General features: G+C 52.5%; 3 protein-coding genes across 3 annotated transcripts; 1 reads left to right on the top strand and 2 right to left on the bottom strand.

The window, feature by feature from the left end:
- Nucleotides 1-600: 600 nt before the first annotated feature.
- LOC134418009 (TRIO and F-actin-binding protein-like) lies at nt 601-5,367 on the bottom strand. The gene is made up of 4 exons (XM_063155858.1): nt 5,356-5,367; nt 4,064-4,316; nt 2,598-2,731; nt 601-1,045 (listed from the first exon to the last, which is right to left on the bottom strand). The coding sequence occupies exons 2-4, from the start codon at nt 4,175-4,177 to the stop codon at nt 601-603; spliced, it is 693 nt and encodes a 230-aa protein (XP_063011928.1). The 5' UTR covers nt 4,178-4,316; nt 5,356-5,367.
- Nucleotides 5,368-7,277: 1,910 nt separating this feature from the next.
- NOL12 (nucleolar protein 12) lies at nt 7,278-12,520 on the bottom strand. Its single transcript, XM_063154497.1, has 6 exons — nt 12,407-12,520; nt 12,213-12,318; nt 12,068-12,116; nt 11,500-11,642; nt 10,555-10,655; nt 7,278-9,995 (listed from the first exon to the last, which is right to left on the bottom strand). The coding sequence occupies exons 1-6, from the start codon at nt 12,484-12,486 to the stop codon at nt 9,824-9,826; spliced, it is 651 nt and encodes a 216-aa protein (XP_063010567.1). The 5' UTR covers nt 12,487-12,520; the 3' UTR covers nt 7,278-9,823.
- Nucleotides 12,521-13,657: 1,137 nt separating this feature from the next.
- LOC134417349 (arf-GAP with dual PH domain-containing protein 1-like) lies at nt 13,658-21,804 on the top strand. Its single transcript, XM_063154495.1, has 12 exons — nt 13,658-13,725; nt 13,865-14,026; nt 15,004-15,134; nt 16,016-16,107; nt 16,206-16,288; nt 16,991-17,103; nt 17,742-17,888; nt 18,297-18,380; nt 18,703-18,765; nt 19,272-19,343; nt 19,833-20,064; nt 20,354-21,804. The coding sequence occupies exons 2-12, from the start codon at nt 13,936-13,938 to the stop codon at nt 20,380-20,382; spliced, it is 1,137 nt and encodes a 378-aa protein (XP_063010565.1). The 5' UTR covers nt 13,658-13,725; nt 13,865-13,935; the 3' UTR covers nt 20,383-21,804.
- The last annotated feature ends 25 nt before the right edge of the window (nt 21,805-21,829 follow it).

Raw genomic sequence — 21,829 nt, 5'->3', positions numbered from 1 at the left:
CATGCTGCCTCACCCATGTCTTCTTCACAATATTCCTCAGGCTTCCCTCCATCTTTATATCCCACCCACTGGTCCAGGATACTTTTCCAGTCCCTTTTTATGTCCCCTCCTGCCCTGTGCTACCAGTCCTGGAGCTGCTCTTGCTCCTCCAGCTAAAGCCTAAACAGCTATTGGGTACTTTTTGGCATCGCCTATCATTTTCTGAGTGGCTTCTACAGTGAATATGGAATCCCTGGGGAGCTATTGATGCTGGGATTGGGGAACACCTCTTTCCTGGCCCTTTAACTGTGGGGAGCCCTGCTTTGCAGCATATCCTGCAGCTTCCAGGTGGCTGTGAGGATGAGGAAGGTGCGCTGCTCTCTTCTAGCAGTGCAGCTTAGCTCCACCTCTCCAACAGCCTCAGCTGCCCGTGTACCACAACGGAGGAGGCTCTGAGCCTAGATCCAGCCCTTGCTTTGAGGGAAACTTAAGCACAGCTGAAAGCTGAGCTCTGCCATCTAGCCCTGCCTTCCTCCCGAAGCACGGCGACCCAGAGGGGGCCCCCCAACAGCATGGAAGGGCAATCCCCTGCCTGTGACCGCCGTGGGGTCCCATTACTTCTCACCTGCGTTCGCATCCGAATATCCTCTCCACCTCCACTCGGCCGGGGCTGAGTGTCCGGGAGCCGTAGCGGTCAGCAGCGTCCCGCTGCCCGAGGCGCTTGGGCTTGGGCAGGTCTGCCAGCACCGTGTACTGCTGCCGCTCCAGCCCGTGCCGCGCCTCTGCAGCCCCGCCGCCGGGCTGCCCGTGGCACTCCCGGCCCCGCGCGCCGGACAGGTGCCCACTGGCACCCAGCAGGTCGCTGCGGGCCGGCGGGGAGCCAGCCGCGGCGCGCGGCACGGTGGATGCCCAGGGAGGGTCAGTTTTTCGGTGCTTTGGCCAGCTCTCCTCAGGCTTCTGGCTGGCGGGACGGCGCTCTGGGACGGGGAGAAGGCCGTTACTGGGGGAGGCGCGAGCGACGCGGGATGCCACCACGTCCACGGCAAAGCAGGTCTTCGGAGGAGAGCTAGAAATGGGCCAGGAGGGCAGAGATAAAACCCAGACTCCCTCGAGGCAGGGTGGGAGCACTGGAACACAGCACTTCGAGCCCAGGGCATGCCAAACCATGCGGATAGAGAGCACCCGAGACGCCCACGGTTCACAGTCAGCACGCACAAAGAGAGACTCTCACATAGTGCCCATGGATGTGTAGAACACTTCCTGGGATCAGAATTATATTGAGATGCTAAATCTAAAGAGAGATCTGCCTGGAACCTCAGAGACCCCTGGGTGGAAAGCAAACCAGAACCAGGATCTCACACAGGAGCAAACCAAGAGTACCTGCTTTCGATGGACAGGTTTCTTTCCTAAAGCCCTGGGCTTCAGTTCTCACCCAGGATCCAGAGGGAACAGGCTGAGCCCACCTGGGTCTGTCTGCCTGTGGGGCTCGTGACCGCACCTCCTCCTTATGGCCCAAGTAGCTCATCATGTCCCGTTTGCCTGATCCCAAAGTGTTGTCCCACAACCGGGTCATTTCCCCTTCCTGGGAGACAGGATAGGGCAGATCTCTGCAATGGGGACTAGTAGCTTCTGTGGGCTGCAAGGAGGTAAGAGTACGTATGAAAACTTACAGCCTGTTCCGCTCAAAGCTGCCAGTAAAAAGGAACCGGAAGAGGAGCTGTGTGAGTATAAGATGATTCCAGATCAACGACGGCAAGGAACAACACAGAAAAGGCCACATGGGAGTATCCAAGAGCAAATCTCATGAGCTCTTTAGGGGGAGAGTCTCCTTTGTGGGGACTAAGAGTCTCAGTGGATCTCCCCTTGTATCTCAGGACCTTAGAATCATAGAATATCTCAAGTTTTAAGGGACCCATAAGGATCATCAAATCCACCTCCCTGCACAGGATGCGTTCTTTCTTCCATCTGCCCAAGGCAGGAGAGCCAGAGGGGCAAATTCAACATGTCTGTGTGCCCAGGAACCTGCTGGATGGGCCCAGCAAAAGTGGCACTGAAGGGCCAAGGGAGCTGAGGAGACCAAAATAACCCAAACCACAAGAGATGCCCATCTCACCCTGGCGAGCGTGGAGTTGGCTTCAGCACAGGCGCTGGGGTCGGTGCCAGTTTCTCTGTGCTCACCCTCAGCTCCGGGGCTGAGTGGGGGATATCGCCTGCTCTCGTGCCAGCTGTGGGGCAGGGAGAGAGGACAGCTGGTGGTCAGCACAGCCCGCAGAGCTCAGGGGCGAGCGACAGCACGGGCAGCCCAAGCCACACTGACTCACTCTCTGCTGGATGGGCAGAGGCTGGCAGAGCCCATCCTGAGACCACCAGCCTTGCTCTGGAGGGATGAAGGATGAAGGAGATTCTTTCAGGGGCTCCCTGACCTCTCCAGGGACAGCCCAGAGGAATGGTTAGAGGGCATGGCATGGGGGTTTCTCAGTTCTTTTTCCCAGGCACCAGCGTGCAGAGCACCAGGGAAAAGGGAGCTGATTTCCCCCTGCTTGGCTTCCCGCTCCCCCTCCTCGGGCCTCCCCAGCGAAGGCGTGGTGGGAGCAGCAGGGCTCCCGGCTGGTACTCACCGCTCCGCGCCCTCGGCCGGGCCCACGCACACGTATACCTCGCACTGCGGGGCTAGGATGTGCAGGGAGTCCCAGGGCTCTCCCGGGGCCGCGTCGCTGCAGGCATCGCGCCCCGTGACCGCCGTGCCATGATCCTGTGAGGAAGAAGGGGTGCAGTGGTGCTGTCAGCGTGCCAAGGATCGGGACGAAGGCTGCCCCTTGGAAATGCCTGCTCCTTCTACCTCCTCCGAGAGCAGCCCGGCCTCCAGGGCTCTTGATATCTCTCCCAGCCCACCGTTGAGGTTTTTCTCCTGCATCAAGAGGTCAGGGAGGCCCAGCATGCTCCTAATTGATGCTGAATGCTGCAGACATCCCAGAGACTGCATGTGTGGATGAGGGTTCAGGGAAACTGCCCCCCCATGCTGGTACCAATGCTGCTGGTGGCCGCTCTCCCCCACCAGCAGGATAGCTCAGGGAGAGGCAGTGGAGCCAAGAGGAAGGAAGATTTTTGCAGAACAGGCTGTAGTCCCAGCCTCTGCCTCACTCTGTCAGGGCTTGCAGGCGTCTCAGCATCCTCCCTGGCCCCCGTTACCTGCGGGGCTTATGAGCAGCAGTGGGGGAGGCTCCGGGGAGCCGGCTGTCTGCGCCGCTTCCCTCCAGCGTCTCGCCTGCACTACGATTCACCCAGAGCTGACAGCTCTGAGCAGATCGAGGGTGAAGGGCTGAGGTAACCTTAGAGGGCCCAAGGCCAGGAGGAGAGGGGGAGAGGGTGAGAAAGAGAGAGGGAGGCTCATTACTATTTCATCATCCCTGGCCAGTCGCTCCTGGAGGACGTCAAACAACACGAAACCCTCTGTGAACATGAAACCAGCTGTTGCCCAGTCAGAGACAGCCAAGCAGCTTGTGTGTCCAGTCCTGTCCCAAAGGATCGTGTTGGATCAAGGGGTCTGGAGCCCAAAACCCCATGAGCTTTACCCCTCTCCTGCCTTCTCCTCTGGGAACACCTTGCTGAAGCTGCCTCAGGGACAGAAGTGAGCCCTGGCTCCAAGCCAGCAGCTGAGGCCATAGGGGATCGACCAGGCCATATTTAAGGTGAGGCAAAGCTGAAAATGCCAGCAAGCGGCAAGCAGAGATTAATAAGGGTGGGTCCCTGCTCTGCCAGTCTCCAATTCCCTCCTTGTAGCTTTGCATCTGTGACACCCCTGCTTTCCCTTCCAGGGACAGGCTATCAAGCCCCTCAGATCCAGTGTCCAGCACTTCCCTGCTCAGCTTGGTTCCCAGCTTTGATCTGACACAGTTAAATTAAGCATTCCTATGCCTGGAAAGGAATGCCCAGAGAGTTTTTCCCCACTGAGAAATCTAGAAATCCTGGCCAAGCCTTTGTCTTAGGGATTTCTATCTCCAAAAAGGCAGGTGGAGTCCCAGTATAGAAAAAAGAGGCCCTTAAGGAAGTATCCATAGCCTGCAGGTGGGATGGAGGAGCTCACCTGGACAGCATGCTGGTGAGCCCCTGCGGCTCGGAAACAGTGCTGGCACAGGCTCTTTGCAAAGATGTTGGCTTCAAAATTCATGCAAGGCACGTCATCCACTGAAGCAGACATTGTGCACAGCAGGGACGAAGATCTTTGGCTGATGGGCTACTGGCAGGGGCCAGCCAGGAGAAAAAGGAGGAAGGAACAGCAGCAGAAGAAGCTGTGGAAGCAGGAATGTTATTTCCAGGCTGAAGTTTGCTGCTCCCAGCTGTCAGTCCTGGAATCAAAGGGAACTCAGGTACAAGGTGATGCATGCAAATACAGGTAATAAAAGAATGTGCTCTAGCAGAGATCTCTTTTAGAAGGGGTACTGCACCCTGAAACAACTGCTGACACCTCTCAGTTTGGGAGTCCTTATGAAAAAGGAATGATGCTCATGTCCTGCTTTTTTGTTTGATGGAAAAGTTCTTTCTCTCTTAAAAGGCACAAAAACGAAACTTAATTATGTTGGTCATAAAAGGATGGCTCTAAGCAGTTTAGGAAATTGAGACTCTTGTTAATCCTGCTAAAATGTTGAGACCTGTAGGACAGTGGACTGCAAAACTGTGAAGGGGACAAGCACTGCTAGCACAACAGCTGGGATCCACATTTCTGTTCTGTTTTCTTGCAAGCATCCTGCCCACCATCACCTCCTCTGTCCTGCAGGGTTTGAGAGTGACTCCTCGGATTTAATAATGTGACCTCAGCTGGGAGGGTTCTGCCTAATTTGCCTGGAGGAGGCACCAATAGAAGGACAGGAAATCACACCAGCATCTGGGATGTGAACATGCCACCGGTGCCCTAAGCATGGACATTTGAGTCAGAGCAACTGATCAAGGCTATTGCTGCTCCCCAAAACAACCAAGGCCAAACGTCAATGCCAAAACAAAGCTATAATTTTTGTTTGCCAGTGCACTCATTTTCGGTACAGCAAGTTGCACTAGGCGCCAGCCTTGCAGCATCCTTCCTCACATTGGGCCATGTTCGCTTGACTTGTTCACAAAAAAGGCTTTTCAGGAGCCTAATCACTCCCCTGCCAGGGATGCAGCACAAAACTCGCCAACATCGTTGCCCACCACTGCCCATGGACTGCCACCCGTGGCTGGAGCCCCTGGTACCCCAGCGCCTGATGGGCAAATCGTTACTCCCCACATCCCTTGGGGCCGACTGTCAGGATAATCAGGATAATGCTGCGATCCCCAGGGCCTCTGGCACGCATGCAGCCGGCCGTGCTCGGTGCTCCCAGTACCTCCCAGTATCCCCAGTACCTCGGCTTCCCCTCGGCTCCCAGCGCCTCGCCGCCCGCCGCGCTCCCCCCTCAATGAAGCGGGCCGTGGGAACCGCGGAGCGCGAGGCCCCGCCCCCTGCCCTCTGATTGGCCGATGCCGGGCAGCGATTTGAATGCCGCCTCCTGAGTGGCCGGCGGCGCGCGCGGCCATGGCGCCCCCGGCGCGGGCTCCCACGTGTCGCGGGCAGCGGGCGCGCGGGCGATCGAGCGGCCGGGCCGGGGCCGTGCCTTGGATGAGCCCTTCCCCTCGGCGGCACCGTGCCGTGGATGAGCCCTTCCCCTCGGCGGCACCGTGCCTTGGATGAGCCCTTCCCCTCGGCGGCACCGTGCCTTGGATCAGCCCTTCCCCTCGGCGGCACCGTGCCTTGGATGAGCCCTTCCCCTCGGCGGCACCGTGCCGTGGATCAGCCCTTCCCCTCGGCGGCACCGTGCCTTGGATGAGCCCTTCCCCTCGGCGGCACCGTGCCTTGGATGAGCCCTTCCCCTCGGCGGCACCGTGCCTTGGATCAGCCCTTCCCCTCGGCGGCACCTTCACAGCGACCGCCTCACAGCCTGCCCAGGGGCTACCCAGTGCTCCTCCCAGGCAGCCCCCCAAGAATTAGTTATCCCGAAGCCGAAACAGATGCCAAAGCAGCGGATTATCCGCGAGCACTGAGAGAGCGAAACGCCACCGTGTCCCAGCACAGCTCCAGCAGGGGGTCATGCCTACCCACAGCACTCAGAGAGATTTGTCTAACGTGGGCTTTACCTACCAAGAACAAGCCCTGCCTGACCCTCGCTATTTCTAGCAGAACGCCCTTAAAATCTGTTCTCCACTGCTCCTTCTACAATTCAAACTCCTTCTCTTCCCGATGCTGGTAACAGTTACAAAAAATTCAATCTCACTTTTTGTTCATTCATAGGGGCAGTCTGCAATCCCCTCCTCAAACCTATCTACCTCACACAACCCATTATTCAGCTCCCTTTTAGTCCCCTGAAGTTCTCATCACTCCTAGTAACTTTTTTCCTCGATTTCATTTCTGGAACACAATGCTGGAAGCAGCAGTGTGACTGCACTGAGTACAGCCTTGAGCTTGATACACGACAAAAGCAATAACTACCGTGCACTGATTACCACACAGCTCATGCACACACTGAAGCCATTCCTCCTTTTTGCTGCGCTCCAATTTCCCCCAACTGTCTGATCTTTTTGGCTCCCAGTCTGCTTTTGATCCTCTGTAATCCCAATTATATTTCTGTATGTGCATGTGTGCGTAACTGCAGTCTAGCCAGTGAAAGCCATCATGCATGGCAGCCCCAGCGTGGCAGCCCATGTCACAGCCCTGCATCTCTGTGCCAGCCTGGGGCATGTGCACAGCGCTGCGCAGGTGCCCAAAGTGACCTCGCTGCAGAGCCACGCGTGAAATGCCTGTGCAAAAGGGGCTTCACAGGAGCTGCTGGTCTCTGCTTTTCCTTCATGGAGCAGCAACTGCACTAGCATGTTGATTTTTGCAAGTACCTCACATTCTGCAAGTACCTTACATTTGGAAGCAGCTTCTTCCTGAGCAGCTAAGGGAAAAAAAAAAAAAAAAAACCCAAATGCTCAAATCTGTCTTGAAAAGAAGTGGAAGCAGCAAAGAAGAATTTTGAGCCAGAGTCTGGTATGAACTGTGACGTGTCTGGCAAACACTTCACTCACTAACTTGTGTGCAAAAACTCAGATTCTCATTTCAATATATCCAGGGGTAGCCTGACTGTATTCCCTGTACATAACAAAAATAGCAGACTAGGGCTGAGTCAGTAATTCACATTTCAGAATAAAGCTTTAATCAATCAAATGGAGAAATCAATAGTGTAGTGAACAATCCTGATGGTTAATGCTGTACAGGATTTAACAGTTCTGTTCTCAGTTTTTCCATACACTTTTTTGTTGTTTTTTTTTTTTTTTTTAATTTGAAAACTCATTTTCTAGCAGGAACTGTAGGATTTCGGAGCATGGAAGGGGCTGTTGTAGACTTCAGCCGACATTTGAGAAAGGCTCAAAAATGTTATAAAGCCAGAGAAACAGCTAACTAAAAGTGAGGTTCTTCTAATCACCGGGCAGCAAAACGACAAAAACTGAAGGCACTCTTAGCACCTCATCCGGAATACAATGAGGTCATCCAGCTCTGTCCCAGCTACCGTGCCAGGCTGCCTACAGGCCGGGGAAGGCAAATGATCCACATTCCACACTCCGCACTCCAGCAGATTTCTCAGCCAGATAGTACATTTCTTTTACAGTGGCCATCCCAGCTCCAGAGCAAACTCCTCGGGTGAGGAAGCACACAGGTCACCTTCTGTCCACAGTCACTCCACAAGGCACTATGTCCTGGAGAAAAGGGAAAGCTGCTGTAGATCCAGACAAGGATGTCACCCTGTCCTCCAGCTTTGAGCTGCAGTCCCCGTGGCGTGATACCCGTCTCCAAACAGAACTTCCCTCTCCTCTCCTTCATCTCTCTCAAACCCACCAAGCACAGGATGCTCTAGAGCATGTAACTCCCAAACCAGAACAAGAAGTAATTTATGCTCCACACACGGAACCTCTTGGATACTTTGGCTGAGATCCAGTTCAGCATAACACTTTTGGCCTTGCCCGAGTTGTGTTTTTGCAGCTCTGTAACACCCAAGAACCCCAGGTGAGACAGATGGATAGGTAAGCTCACCCATTAAATCCCATTACCTTTCTGGAGTGGTCTTTGAGGCAGTGGTAAAAGGTGAGGTGAGAAAACCACACACACACCTTAATAATGAGACTGAGTTGTTCTGTGTTAGTGCCCAAGAACTCAGCCCCGGGTGGTACCCAGAATCCAAGCATACAAGGCACCAGTGATAAGAGCGTCCATTTCCCCAGCAATTACCTTCTTCAGAAGGGAAAGGGAAGTGCAAGGGAGCCCCATTCCTTACCACAGGCACGTGTGTGGTGTGCTGCCTGGTTCCCTCCAGAAGCCTCCCTCTAGCAGAAATTGTGCTGCTGCTGTCAGTGCTGAGATCAAACCCTCCCCCTTCACACTCCGGAGAGCAGCTCTGTGTGCACACCCTCCAAGAAAGGATGGAGAGACACATCAGGCTGCTGCCATCCACTTTAGCAGCTGGTGGCCGTCAGCATTGTTCTGATGTTCCTCCATGCAGCCTCAGGCACTGCTTTACTCTTTTCCCTCCCATTTCTGGCATGAGGAATCTATTTACTTGCCCATTGCTGGGTTGCAAATTTTTCTGGTGTGGGTTTTGGACACATCGGCCTTTTCTTTCTTTGTCATTTCCTTTTCAGCGCACACATGGCATGGGAGGAGGCTTGGCTGACAGAGGCAGAACACTCCAGGATACTCCAGGACAGAGGCCAGCATACTGCCTGGGCTCACTCTCCTCCTCAGAGGATTCACTCACAGTTTTGCCCCGGATATTCCTAAATCCCAACCATTTTTTTTTCTTCCCCTGCTGAGGGCAACCACAGTAAAAAACCTACACTGAGGTCCTAAGAAGAAAGGCAATTAGCTGCTAATAACTGCAACAACCCCGAGGTAAAGGACAAGGGCAGCCTTGTGTGCCACTCCCACCCGGAGAGGGCCACACACACAGCAAGGGCATTAGGGCATTTCATACTCCCCTGAGCTATCGCAGTCAGGATCAGCATATTCAGCAGACAATGGAATGAGCCATTCCTGCTCTAGCTGGCTCTGCCTTGCCACAGAAATAGCTCCTAGCTATTCCATTTTCCAAGCACCAGTGGGTTTCAATATCCTTTAAACACCAGGAATTACCTCCCCCTCTTTCCAGTTGGTACTGGCGTTAGCACAGCTCTTCTTATGCTTCAAATAAGTCACAGATTTTTTTTTTCTTAGCAAAACGACTTCAAATTTATTCACAAAGTTACCCAATTTCACCTGGCACATGTACCAATCAAAAAGTACCCCTGCATTCAGGTGTGGCACTGTGTTGTGTGGTGAAGAAACACAGGAGACAAGATGACACCATGTCTCCATGGAAAAAGGATTTACTGCACAGGAGAAATGCCAGGGCACTGATGCAGGAGTGCAAGCAGAGCTCTCCCAAGTCTCTCAAATTGCCCTGACAATGATGTGCCTGTTGCACTCTGCCCCAAATCCCTTTCTGTGATAAAGCCAAGTATCAGCTTTGAAAGGGGAGGCCAAGGACAGAAGTAGAGAACATGACCTTCAGCAGAAGTTTTTAAGAGATTCTGTGGTACCTAGACACTTAGCTGGAGATCACTCCAAAAATAAATGGGCAGTGTCTAGTGACCCTGGCCAGTGCTCAGGAGGCTACAGAAAGGCTGAACTGGCCTGGGTTAATGGCTAGTCAGAATGCCATGTAAACAAGGTGCTTGCCCACAATGACAGGGTCCCAAAGAGCAGCAGGCCAGATGTGGAGCACTGTCCCAGCTGGTGGTCTGAACATTAGTTTCTCTTTCTCTGTTAATCCTGGTCACGGCCCATTTTGCCCGTCAGCCTCCGACGCTGAGTCTTGGTGGTTCGCCCTGTGCTGGACTTCTGTATTTTCTTACGTGGGCCTTGCCCACGTTGGGATCTCTTTCTTTTTGTCTTCTTCTGGCTGTGCATGTGCAGCGTTGCAGTAAGAGAAGAGATTCTGTGCAGGGCAGAAAGAGAAAAGGGTTTGGGGACCAAAGCTTGCAGAAGGAAGGCAACACCACAACAATAGCTGGAGAGCTCTGTGTGGCCCAGCAGGAATGGACGCCAGACAAAGCAAGACCCAGGGAGATGCTAAGCTATGCAGGAAACCTGCAAGTCTCCGTGTACAGCGACAACGAAAACTAGTGTGAGCATTGTGCTGCCCAGACCCCACAGAGTAAAGCAACTCTCCACACCCTCAAAGCAGCTGTAAAACCTGGATACTGAAAAATGTGGAGAACGCCTTAAGTTTCAGCTTCAGGAGCCTCTGACCTTCAGCCGCAGAGGGAAGCTGAGCACGCTGCGGAATGCGGCACGGTGGGGGCGCGGGTGAGAGGTGAGCACGGCGCCCATCGCGCTGCCGGCCGCTCCTCCCGCCGCCACCGGGCCGCGCTCCGCCAGCGCCGCCTGCCGGCCCCGGCCCCGCAGCGCCGCTCCCGCCGGCGGCCACGCCGCGCGCCCCCGAACCCAGCACTCCCAGGGCCCAGCAGGGAAGGCCTGGGGGAATCTGTACGTACTTTTCAGACAGGAAGGGGTTTCTGGACTTCTTGGGCATTGTTCTCACAGGCTTGTTCTCCACCTCTTCCTCCTTCTCTTCTTCAGATCCATCAGTTTTCCCCTTAAAAATAAAGCACTTTTTGTGTTTCTGGTGTTTCTACTGCCTTCTTGGTTTCATCCTGTGTTGTGAACTAACTAGTCACAGATGAAGATTTCTTAATTCTGCACACCCCTCACTGTCCAAGTGTCAGAGATGTTCTACAGTAATCCACCCCAAGATCCAAATCTTCAGCATGATCTTAACAGCCATGCGATTGCGATTGAAGTTTAAACTTGAATGAACCAAAGGTCTTGGCTTTTGCTTAAATTACTACCAAGATGTCCCTGAGTGGACTTTCAGATTAGATGACCTTACAAATATAAGTACAACCAACACCCGAGAGTCTCTATGAAAGAAATACAAGCTCTTAGTTACTATGTATCTTGAGAATAAAAGTGACCACAAACAGAACTGAACGGTTTCCTTATTTGTGGTCCAAGCACGAGATTATGGAGAGAAAAATGCCTCTTCATGCTAACAGTAATATATCTGACCGGGACACAGAAAAGAGGTCAAGGATTTCAGACCATTTGGCAATGTCTGAAATCTTGCTGCTTGTCTTGTATCAGCCTTTAAAGTATTACACTGTTGCAATCCAGTCCAGTAAGACTTTCATTTAACCAGGGTCAGTCGGGACTAGCAAAGGGTTCCAGAGAGGTGTGGAGGGAGCTATTCATACAGAACATTTCCTTCTCCTTAGAGGTCCAGTTTAAATTGTGGAAAAATAGAAAAGTTACGAGTTCCCCTTTTCATCCCTGTTCCCAGCCAGCTGCAAGGCCTTGGACATACTCAGGGATCACCAGCCCTACCTCACCAGCCCCAGGAGCGTGTACAGGTGATACAGAGAGGAGGCAAATGTCTTTACCAGGGGGCTGCTCAGTCCCAGCTGGCGTGCCCCCGAGAGGTCCAGGTCGCTGATGGTGGTCACTGTTACGATGTGGTTTGGGTGGTCGATGTTCACAGACTCTGTCCGCGATGTCACCAAGTGCTCCAGTTCATCAGCCTCCTCTGGGAACACAAGAAATCCTGCACTGCAAAGTGCCCAACTTTTCACGGGATAAACTCACTTGTTCCTGATGCACCATGCTGGGCTGGGGTAACACCTGGCCTTGGCATGCAGGGATAAAGGGCAGAGGGCCCTGGCACTGCAAGCCTGGAGGGCAAGCTGCTTCTCCCCCCTGAGGGGCCCTGGTGACACCTTGGAGATGTTCTCCTGCTCCTCCCTTTCTGTACGACCCCCATGATTGTCGGGACAGAGGGCTGCGGGGTCACCGCTCAGATTTCTGCCCAGCTTGTCTGGGGAACACGACAGGACCGAGCAGCTGTTGTTGTGGGACAGTGTGCGAGCATCCCTGCCCCACTCCGCAACACCCACTCAAGGCTGCCGGCCCACGGGCGCCCACCGCCCTCCCCACCGAGGGCCCAGCACGTACCGAGCGCCTCCTCCCTCTCGCTCAGCATCTTCAGGTACTCCTGGTGCCGCTGAGGAAGGGAAACAGGTCATGGGGCGCCTCTGCCCGCCCCTCCTGCCCCGCTCACTGCCCGCCTGCGAGGGGGGACACGAGACCCTTCCCTCACCTCCTCCTTAATTTTCCTCTCCTCTTCCTTCAGTTTCCGTTTGATCTCCTCCAGCGCCGCCTTCCTCCGCTCCACCTTCCGCTTGTGGAAGCCGGTCAGGTACTCCCTGCCGCCGACAGCACAGAACCGCCCGGCTTTCAGCGACCGGGGCCGCCTTCCCTTCCCTCCCCGCCCCGGGGCCCGCCCGGCCTCACCTCCGCCGCTCCTCGTCGAAAGTCACCACCAGCCGCCTCTCGCGGCTGCCCGGGCCCTTCTTGTTCTTCTTGCGGCCCATGGCGGCCCCACGCTGCTGCTGCCGAGGCTGCTGCCGCCCGCCCCTTCCGCCGGAAAGCCGGAGCTCTGCCCGCCGCCCCCGGCCCGGGCGGGACCCAGCACCCAGCACCCAGGACCCAGGACCCAGCACCCAGCACCCAGCACCCAGCACCCAGGACCCAGGACCCAGCACCCAGCACCCAGCACCCAGCACCCAGGACCCAGGACCCAGCACCCAACACCCAGCACCCAGCACCCAGCACCCAGCGCCCAGCACCCAGCACCCAGGACCCAGCACCCAGCGCCCAGCGCCCAGCACCCAGCACCCAGCACCCAGCGCCCAGCACCCAGCGCCGGGGCCTGCGTGCGCTGATCCCGGGCTGGAGGCCTGTGGGAGCCGCCGGCTGTGTTCCTCTTCAGCTGCCTCCCAGCAAAAGATTCTGTGGCGCTGCCTTGTGCGGCCGCTCTAAGCCAGAACATGGCAGCGTAGCACCCGCTGTCACAGTGTAGCCCCAGATTCGTTCTGGCACTCCAGAGTGTTTTGCATCTACATCTCTTAAATAAATGCCATTCTTCCGAATAATTAACATCTGCAGTTCTTCAACTGAGCATTCTTGAATAGAGCTCTGTGTACATTTCAAGCTATTGTCATTTCTTGGTGTTAGCAGTGCATGTGCTGCTCCTCTAATCTGGTGAGGGCAGCTATGGAGATGGGTCTTGGCTCTGATGCTGTGTCCAAGTCGCAGCATCTGGCTGGACAGCCATGATTTGTGTAGTGGTGGAGAGAGGTACTGGCATGAGTTGGTGGGGGCATCAAGAAAGACTGCCATGTTCTGATGGCTTAGAGTGACATTGGCTGAGCTCCTGAACCTTTATTGCTCCCCTGTTCTCTCCTTAAAAATGGGTGTAATGCCTGTGTGGTGGCCGGCTGACTTAGGGGGAACTTCTGAAGTGTTGTGGGGGCAGCCAAAGCCAGGCCCCTCAGCCCACAGAGCATGACGAGTCCTGACAGTAGTCCTGTCACAGCCTGGCAGTCACTTGTCCACAGCCAGCTTTCCTTTATCAGCTTGCTTGCTGCTTTCGCTCTTTTCCTGGTCTGTCCTTTCACCAGCAGAAATGTGGAAAAACCAGTTCTGTGGTTAGTTGCTGCACTTCCCTCCACGCCCATGGGGCAGGTCTCCTGCTCCGCCTGTGCCTCACGCACAGTCTGGGTGCACTTCAGCCTCCAGCCTCTGCCTCCGCCTGTGCTCAGCCGGCTCAGGTGCACCGACAGGCCTCTGTTCCCTTCCCATTTACCTTAACCTTAGGCTTCCTTGGCTTCCTCTTTTCTCTCTGGCTGCCAGAGCTTGTCTCTCTGGTGGCTCCTTCTCGCCTGGGTAACGCAGTGGCTTGGCCTGCAGGTGCATAAGGTGCGGGTAGCTGCCCTCCTGGCCCTGTCGTGCCCTGCCTGGAGGGATACCATTCTGAGGCGATGGCTGCAGGGAACGAGCGGAGCATGAAGGCCCTGAAGGAAGTGTGGAAAAGAGCAGAGAACTCTTTGTGTGCGGACTGCGGGAAGCCAGGTGAGTCCCTGAAGGATGCTGCAGTAGAAGTTGGAAGCAGGGAGCTGGGGCTGATCTCTAGCAGCCACTTAGTGCTGGCTATCTGGACTGCACAGGAGCCTGGGCTGGAGAGAAAGGGGAGGCATCGCTCTGGGTATTCATTTCCTCTCCCTTCAGGTGGGTTGGCAAGGGAGGAGGGAGAAGATGCTGCCATAGCACTGGTGGGAAGGACAGGGGTGTGGGGGTGCCAGATTAGCAGGGGCTCCATGGCTGCAGCACCGTGGGTTGTAGTCATGTCAGATCGCAAATGCAAACCAAGGTCATGCCCAGTCAGGACCTGACAGGAAAGCTTGCAGTGAAATCTTAACTTCTCCAGAAAGAAGGCATGATTCAGGAGGGCATTGTCTCCACCATGACTCAGCTCTGAACTGACAACTTGCCACAGCTGCCTGGGAAATTTCATTTACTGAAGGGCTTGCCCTCTCAGAAGGGTACCCAGTTTGAGGTCCTACAAGTGCTGCTAAAACCACCCATCATATACCTCCAAAAGGAGTGTACTAGCCAAGCCAGATTAAGACTGGGCAAATTAGTACAATTTTGCCCTTTTTAATTATTCCAGGAGAGCTTTAGATTCAAGGTTGTTTTCCACTTTCTGAACTAAACACTTGTGAGGGGGTTGCTGTGATGTGCTGAACAACTCCTGGGGTCTTTTCCCAGAGGTGGTTTCATTTTCCTCTGGATGACCCTTTACACAAAGAGCACTTTGGGGTTTTTCAAGATACGGGTCATTAAAAATTCAGTCAAAGTGATTGGAACAGGGAGTGAGGGACCAATAGCTGTGTTTTTTCTGACTGGCATCCATGCCTTGGGCATTAATTACTCAGCTCAGATGAAACTGTGGTCATCAGCTCCCTGTTTCTCAGGACTACATTCTCAGGTGAGGCATATAGCCCAGGGATATTCACCACTTCTAGTTATACCCTTTTCCATATTCTCAGATCCTGACTGGGCATCCTCTACTTTGGGTGTCTTTATATGCCTCAGCTGTTCAGGAATTCACCGCAACATCCCTAGCATCAGCAAAGTCAAATCCCTGAAGATGGACTACTGGGATGATGCTCAGGTGCAGGTGAGATCTTTATCCCCATGGGTAGGGCAGGTGGTGTGGACTAGGCTATACACTCAGTGTCCTGGCAAAATTAGTCCTTTGACCTCACAGAGTTGGAATGTAATCTGGTTTAATCAGTCTCTTTTCTACGCATGAAAATCAGGGATAACTCCCCACAACCCACTGGGAGAGGGAGGACACACTTGCCTTATGTGTCTCTGCATGTCCTGTTACTTTATGGCAAATGCAGAGCTCTTGCAATGTTTCATACTAAGGCTTAGGGTCTTTGTTGCTTCAGATTACTTGTTTTCCACTTGCCAAGGTCATCTAGCCTCAATGTCTCCTCTTGATTTCAGCAGTCCAAGGGGAAAATCTTGGGCAACTCCATTCTCCAAGAGAAGTTTCCAGATATAATACAATCTCTTGAGAAAAATGGCTCTTATGAGAACTTGACTTTTCCCCGTTACAGCCCCCTCAACTCACTAATTTTCAGGAGACTGAAAATATTTTCTGGAGATCCAAAGAGAATAATCTGTGTCTTGTTGCTCTGTGGAAGAGGTTGGAATGTCCTTCCAGATGCCATTGCAGAGCTGTTGTCAAGCTCTCCAGGAGATGTGGGGCATGGCAGCAAATCCACTGAATGTGTGAGCACCCAGCCTTACGGAAGTGACATTTATGGCACTCTATTGATTCAGGCGCAATCACTGTAATGTCTGAGAGTAGATGAGACCTTTGAGACCCACCTTCCTGCTGCCAGACTGCTGGAATGTTGCAATGGAGGGGAAAGAGAATGCTCCATTAGAGTTTGATATGCATCTGACTCTGTAGTGGGTCAGGAAAGAAAAGGTCCAACATGAGTGTGCATCAAAGGCAAGGCACTTACTCTCTGTCTACCTCTGCAGTTTCTGGCCAAGCATGGGAATGCTGTGACTAAAGCCATATATGAAGCTCACATCCCTATTTACTATTACCAGCCAACCTACCATGACTGCCAGTAAGTTGCTGCATGCAGAAGGAAAGGGGGAAGGGCAATTCTCTGTTCCTCTAATTCCTCTAGTTTGTTTCTGAGCTACCTGTCCCCTCTCTCCATAGAGTCCTGAGAGAACAGTGGATACGGGCCAAATATGAACGCAAAGAATTTACTGAGCCGGGAAAACAGCTCCCATATTCTGATGGTAAGAGCAGAACACAGCATCATAACATCCTGCCTGTTGTCTTTGCTAGCAACTTCTGAGTGCCATGAGGTGTCAGTGTTGCAAATCCCACAAGTACTCCTGAGAACCCAAGTGGTCATTACAGGGCTTCGTTTTGGGGGTGTTAAATTGTGGACAACATAGGCTGGCACTGCCACAGGTAGCTTCGAAGCCTGGTGTTACCAGGTGGCATTTTTCAAAGACATTTGTTGTCTTGTTGGAGACAGATACCTGCAATAAGGAATATCTGTCCTGCTGCATGGCACCCCCTATAACCCGCTCAGTTGTCCTTGAATCGGCACTGTGACAAAGGGCACTGGAGCCCAAGAGCCTGCAGAGTCAAGTGGGAAGAGTTCTGGTCCCACACCGGAGTCTGCATGGGCCAGGACTCTAGTGTTCACAGGAGACAGCTCTCACACTGTCAGAGGTAGTAGTAGGAGCAGTACTAGGAGGTGGGAAGTATCTGGGAATGTCTTTTGGTGAGCGCTTATCTGCACTGCAAACATGGGAACACAGCATCTTTAGTTGTAAGTCAGAGGTGAAACATCTCAAGTGTTTACTCTCAGCAAGAGCCCATCATGTTCTTTGTCCCAGAGGGGTGGCTGGGCCCCAGGCTGCATGCAGCTCTCTGGTGCCTACAGTGCCTGTGGGCAATGCTACTATAAGTGCCTTTTCTGCTCCAAGGGGTGAAGGAAGGCATCCTTTGGAAGCGAGGCCGAGACAACGGGCAGTTCCTACCCCGCAAGTTCCTCTTGTCTGAGAGAGAGGGATGTCTGAAGTATTTCACCAAGCAGGATGTGAGTATGGTGGTCAACTCCCACCTCAGTGTGTGCTCCACCCAGAGCAGTGGGGTCACAGAGATGTTCTGACTTCCTATGCATGTTTCTGAGGTTGCTTTGTTCATCCCAGCTCAGAGATGAGAACAAAACATGTCACTAAGGAGAAGGGTCCCCTTCCTACTGTCAGAGTGACTTTTCCTCATGCTCTCCCTTTGTGCTTCCCTCGCTACTGAGAAAAAGACTGATCTTCTATTTCACTCCTACCCATTTGCCTGGATGTGTAATCCTGCACCATTCCTGTAACCAACCTCTCACCCCACTGTGAGCCAAGTTGGCAAAAACCTTTTCTCAGGTTGGTTTTGAGGAGGGCTACTTTTCTGCTCATTCATATTTCTGAAATGAGTGGGGCAAGAGCTAAAATGCTGTCACAAGGGTGGGAATGGCTCAGGGTAGGGAGAAGCAGGACATGCCATCCAGAGAAACCTGGACAAGCTCCAGAAGTGGGCTGATATGAACCTCAGAAGGTTTAAAAATGCCAAGTACAAGGTTCTCCACCTGGTCAGGCCTCTGACCCTGCCTTACCCCAGGTAATCAGTGGCTCAGATCTCTTTCCTTCTAGGATTGCTCATGCATGGTCAATGCCATTCTGTTTTCAGGCCAAAGAACCCAAAATCAACATTAAAATAGATGTAATCAATGCTACATTCCAGCCAGAGAAGATTGGGAACCCCAATGGCCTGCAGATCACCTATCTCAAAGACAATAAGACCCGGAATATATTTGTCTACCATGAAAGTGGAAAGGTATTTGGTTTTAGCATCAAACCCTGCAAAGCCATTGAGGTGCTTTGAGCAGCTGCTGATATTAAATAGTATGAAGCATGGGTAGGATGGGGTGTGTGAGTGTGAGTTGCTGTAGGTAATAGGGTGAGGGTTCTGGCTGCGTGTTTGTGTATCTGTGAGAGAGTTTTGCTGCAGGGAGCAGGGCAGGAGCACTGGCTGAGTTGGTTTGTGTGGGAGGAGTTCTACAGAAGATGTGCTGCCTGTGCATGTGGGGAATGGGGCAGCCGTGCTGGCTGTGTGCATGTGAGGGACATGCTGCAGAGGGAGAGCTGAGTGTGCTTGTAGCTAACTCAGGGCTGGGTGCAGCTGGGTGAGTTTAGATGCCCCTCTGTTGCTCTGACTAAGCTTTCTGTCCTGTTCTGCCCTCAGGAGGTAGTGGACTGGTTCAATGCCATCCGCTCAGTGCAGTTCCATTACCTGAAGGTGGCATTTCCCATTGCCAGCGATAATGAGGTAAGGCAGCACTGGAGCTCCTCCTGAGCCTCCCGCTGCTTGCATGATAAAAGAGCTCGTTAGTTACTGTTATAACCCCAGGTATGGAAGTGGAAACTGCAGGGTAAAGACAGAGAGATGAGAAGGTGTTTTTAAAAGGGCCTGTGGTGGTCAGAAAATAGCTGCTCTCTGCTGTTTTGGAGGCAGAAGTGATGCCTAGCTAGGCAGTTTGGAAAATATAAATTTAGAAGGTGACTGAATTTGGGGGAATAGAAGGGTGGGGGAGGGAAATGAATAGTGAAGAGGCACAGCTAAGTGAATGATACTCTTGCCATTTTGTCAGATCAAAAATCGTCTGACCAGAAACTTCTTGAAGGAGGGATACATGGAGAAGACTGGTCCCAAGGTGAGCTGCTATGGTAGAAAAAATCAAACAGGGGCCTGCCAGAGCACCACTGGCTTTCCCTACTTCAGTGTTTTTCTCCTGCTGTTTCCTCATTCCCCCCTGACTCTTTAGACACCCGCGGGAAAAGTGTGTGGGCACCAAGGGAGGGGAGAATGAAAGGAAGGGGAAGGACACATATGAAAGTAGATGAAGCCAGAGTCCCTTTTTTCTCCCAGAGCAACAGATCTCTTTGCATGGGTCTGTGTGTGCGTGACCTTACAGGTATTTAGTGTCCAGATTTCTCCTGTCTCAACTCTGGGCTCCTTCATCGAAGTTCAGGAGTTGGGGACAGCAGCTGGGAGTGAATCACCCGATACTGGCCCCGCTCTCGGCTCAGAAAGGGCGAGGAGGAGGTTGCTGACGGCAGGGGCTTGCTTCACGCGGCTGGGATGAGTTTGGGTATCCATTCGCACTGCTCGCAGCAGAGGGCACTGTCCCCTCACACATGTCGCCTCTTCCCTTCACAGCAGAGAGAGGCCTTTAAGAAGCGCTGGTTCACGCTGGATCACCGCAGGCTGATGTACTTCAAGGATCCTCTGGTGAGAGGGCGATAGACCGCCGGCAGCTGAGGGCAGCGGTGCTGGGGGCAGGGTCAGAGTGCGCACAGAGCCTGTGCTCTGCAGTGAGCGCGGCTTGCTGGTTTCCCAGCTGCTGTGAATGGACTCCAGGTCTTCCCCTTTTCACCCCTTTTAGTTCATCACATGCTTTCTGTGTTTGTTTCACTGCCTGCAAACAATGGGAGCAGGGAGGGCAGCAGTGTAAAGGTGGCGATGGGAAGGTGACACTGAGAGATGAGAGCAGCAGCTCCCCTCTCAGACCTCTTGAGATTCATGGCCTTATGTTTTCCTTTTCACTACTGCCTTTGAGCACAGGCTCACTGCTCTTCTGAACCCCTGACCACCTCCAAAACCTTTTGCTGCTACATTCCTGGTCCTCACACACTGTCCTCTTGTCCTTAGGTGTCCTGTAATTGTTCTCTTATTCTTCTGGGATTCCATAAATCACTGTCTTTCCCTCCTGATGTGCAGGATGCCTTTGCTAAGGGTGAGGTGTTTGTGGGCAGTGGAGAGAATGGATACAGTGTCCAGAAGGGATTGCCTTCGGGGACACAGGGCAACTTCTCTTGGCACTACGGCATCACCATTGTCACCCCTGACCGGGAATACCTCTTCACCTGCGAGACAGAGACTGACCAGCTGGAGTGGGTCAGAGCCTTCACTAGTGTCATCAACCAGGCCATGACACCACAGGAATATGCAAGTAAGTGCCTGGATGCTGTTTCCTTCCCCTCCTGCCACTCCCATTCAGGGTATTGCCCTAATGCACCACCTCTTCTCTCTTCTCTTCTCTTCTCTTCTCTTCTCTTCTCTTCTCTTCTCTTCTCTTCTCTTCTCTTCTCTTCTCTTCTCTTCTCTTCTCTTCTCTTCTCTTCTCTTCTCTTCTCTTCTCTTCTCTTCTCTTCTCTTCTCTTCTCTTCTCTTCTCTTCTCTTCTCTTCTCTTCTCTTCTCTCTCTTCTCTTCTCTTCTCTTCTTCTCTTCTTTTTTTCAGTTGAAGCCTACTTCAAGTTTAAATCCTAGGAAGCCATGCAGGAATCTCACTATGACTCAACTCTACCTGGTCCTATTGGGTGGCTGTCAGGACAGGAGAGGAGATTGACATCAGAGAAACACAGTGCTCTTGGAGCACCCTTTGAAGCACTTTTGCCCCCATAGGATATCCACTTTGTTTTGAGGGCCTGATTAAGCTGCTTCTTTTCAAGTGCAAGATTTTGTGCGTCTGAATCCTCAGTACAACCTGTCCCTGTTAAATTGCTGTCATGTGGCTGGATGCTGACAGGTCTTGCCTGTCGGTCAGGCCTTGAAAACTTTGGCACTTACTATGTTGGACGTGAGACCCAGCATCACTCCTGCATGAAACTGCAGACAGGCACCCACCTGATGCAAGAAAAGAGCTGCCTGGCTGGAGCCAGGCACCACAGCGGGTTACAGGGACTGCTGGACTAAAAGAGCCTGTTCCTTTACAAGAAATACCATATCTGCGGGTGACAGAGATGTGAAACATCTAGATATTTGACCAGTTAGTGCAATGGTTGAGAAAGGTCACTTAAAAATGTAACCTAAACAGCCAGATGTGAGGCTTGTTTCCTTCTGCCATGTATGGGTTTGAAAGCTTCTTCAGATGACAATTGTGTGCAGATCTTCCACCAAATGCTTCAGAGAAGATTAAGAGATCATATCAAAAATAATGTGGATATACATTTGGGTATGTGGATAAATAATGTGGATATACATTTGTGTATGTGGATAATGTGCATGCACACACATAACAAAAAGTGATGGAGGTGGAATACTGCCCTAGGGAAGATACTGTGAGGGATTTTCATGCCACTGAAGATCAGCTGCCCAACTTGAGTCTCTATCAGACCAATGGAGAGGGGCTGGGTCTTGCAGAGCTGATAAAGTGTATAGAGTTCAGAGTCTGCTGTCTCTACTAGAGCCTAGGGTTGATGCTGAATATGGTAATACATGGATCTCTTCTCCCTCGTTCCCTGTATGTCAAAGGCCTGGCACTTTCATTCTGACCTGCACATTGCATATGTTTATCTTGTCCATCACACATACATATCTGTATGTTCATGTTCTCTTAGTAAGAGTTAGCCTAAAACACAATATCAACCCATGATTCATGTCTTAAAGCTCATTTCTTGAAGCTCTCTTGGGAGAGCTGTGCTACACATGCTGGGAGGAGTAGCTGAGTTCTGCTGGTGACTGTAGTACCTGATGTGTTTGCAGTTTTATCAGGCAGTGTGAGAGAAGGTATCTCATGTGTTAAGGGGAGCTAAATGGAATCAATGAGACCACCAGTATTTTAATTAGCTCCTAAAGAAATAATTTAAAAATATCATTGTAATTTATTTTAACGTCTTAAATTAGCTGACATGTTAACTGCTGAGGTATGAGGTTGTTTCTTGGAAAAAAGTACAGACGATCAAACAAAAAGCCATAGCTGTTCATTGTATTTCCT

Source organism: Melospiza melodia, chromosome 4 (assembly GCF_035770615.1).
Source record: "Melospiza melodia melodia isolate bMelMel2 chromosome 4, bMelMel2.pri, whole genome shotgun sequence".
NCBI lineage: Eukaryota > Metazoa > Chordata > Aves > Passeriformes > Passerellidae > Melospiza > Melospiza melodia.
The sequence above is the reverse complement of the archived record's forward strand: the minus strand, read 5'-3'. Positions and strand labels throughout refer to the sequence as shown.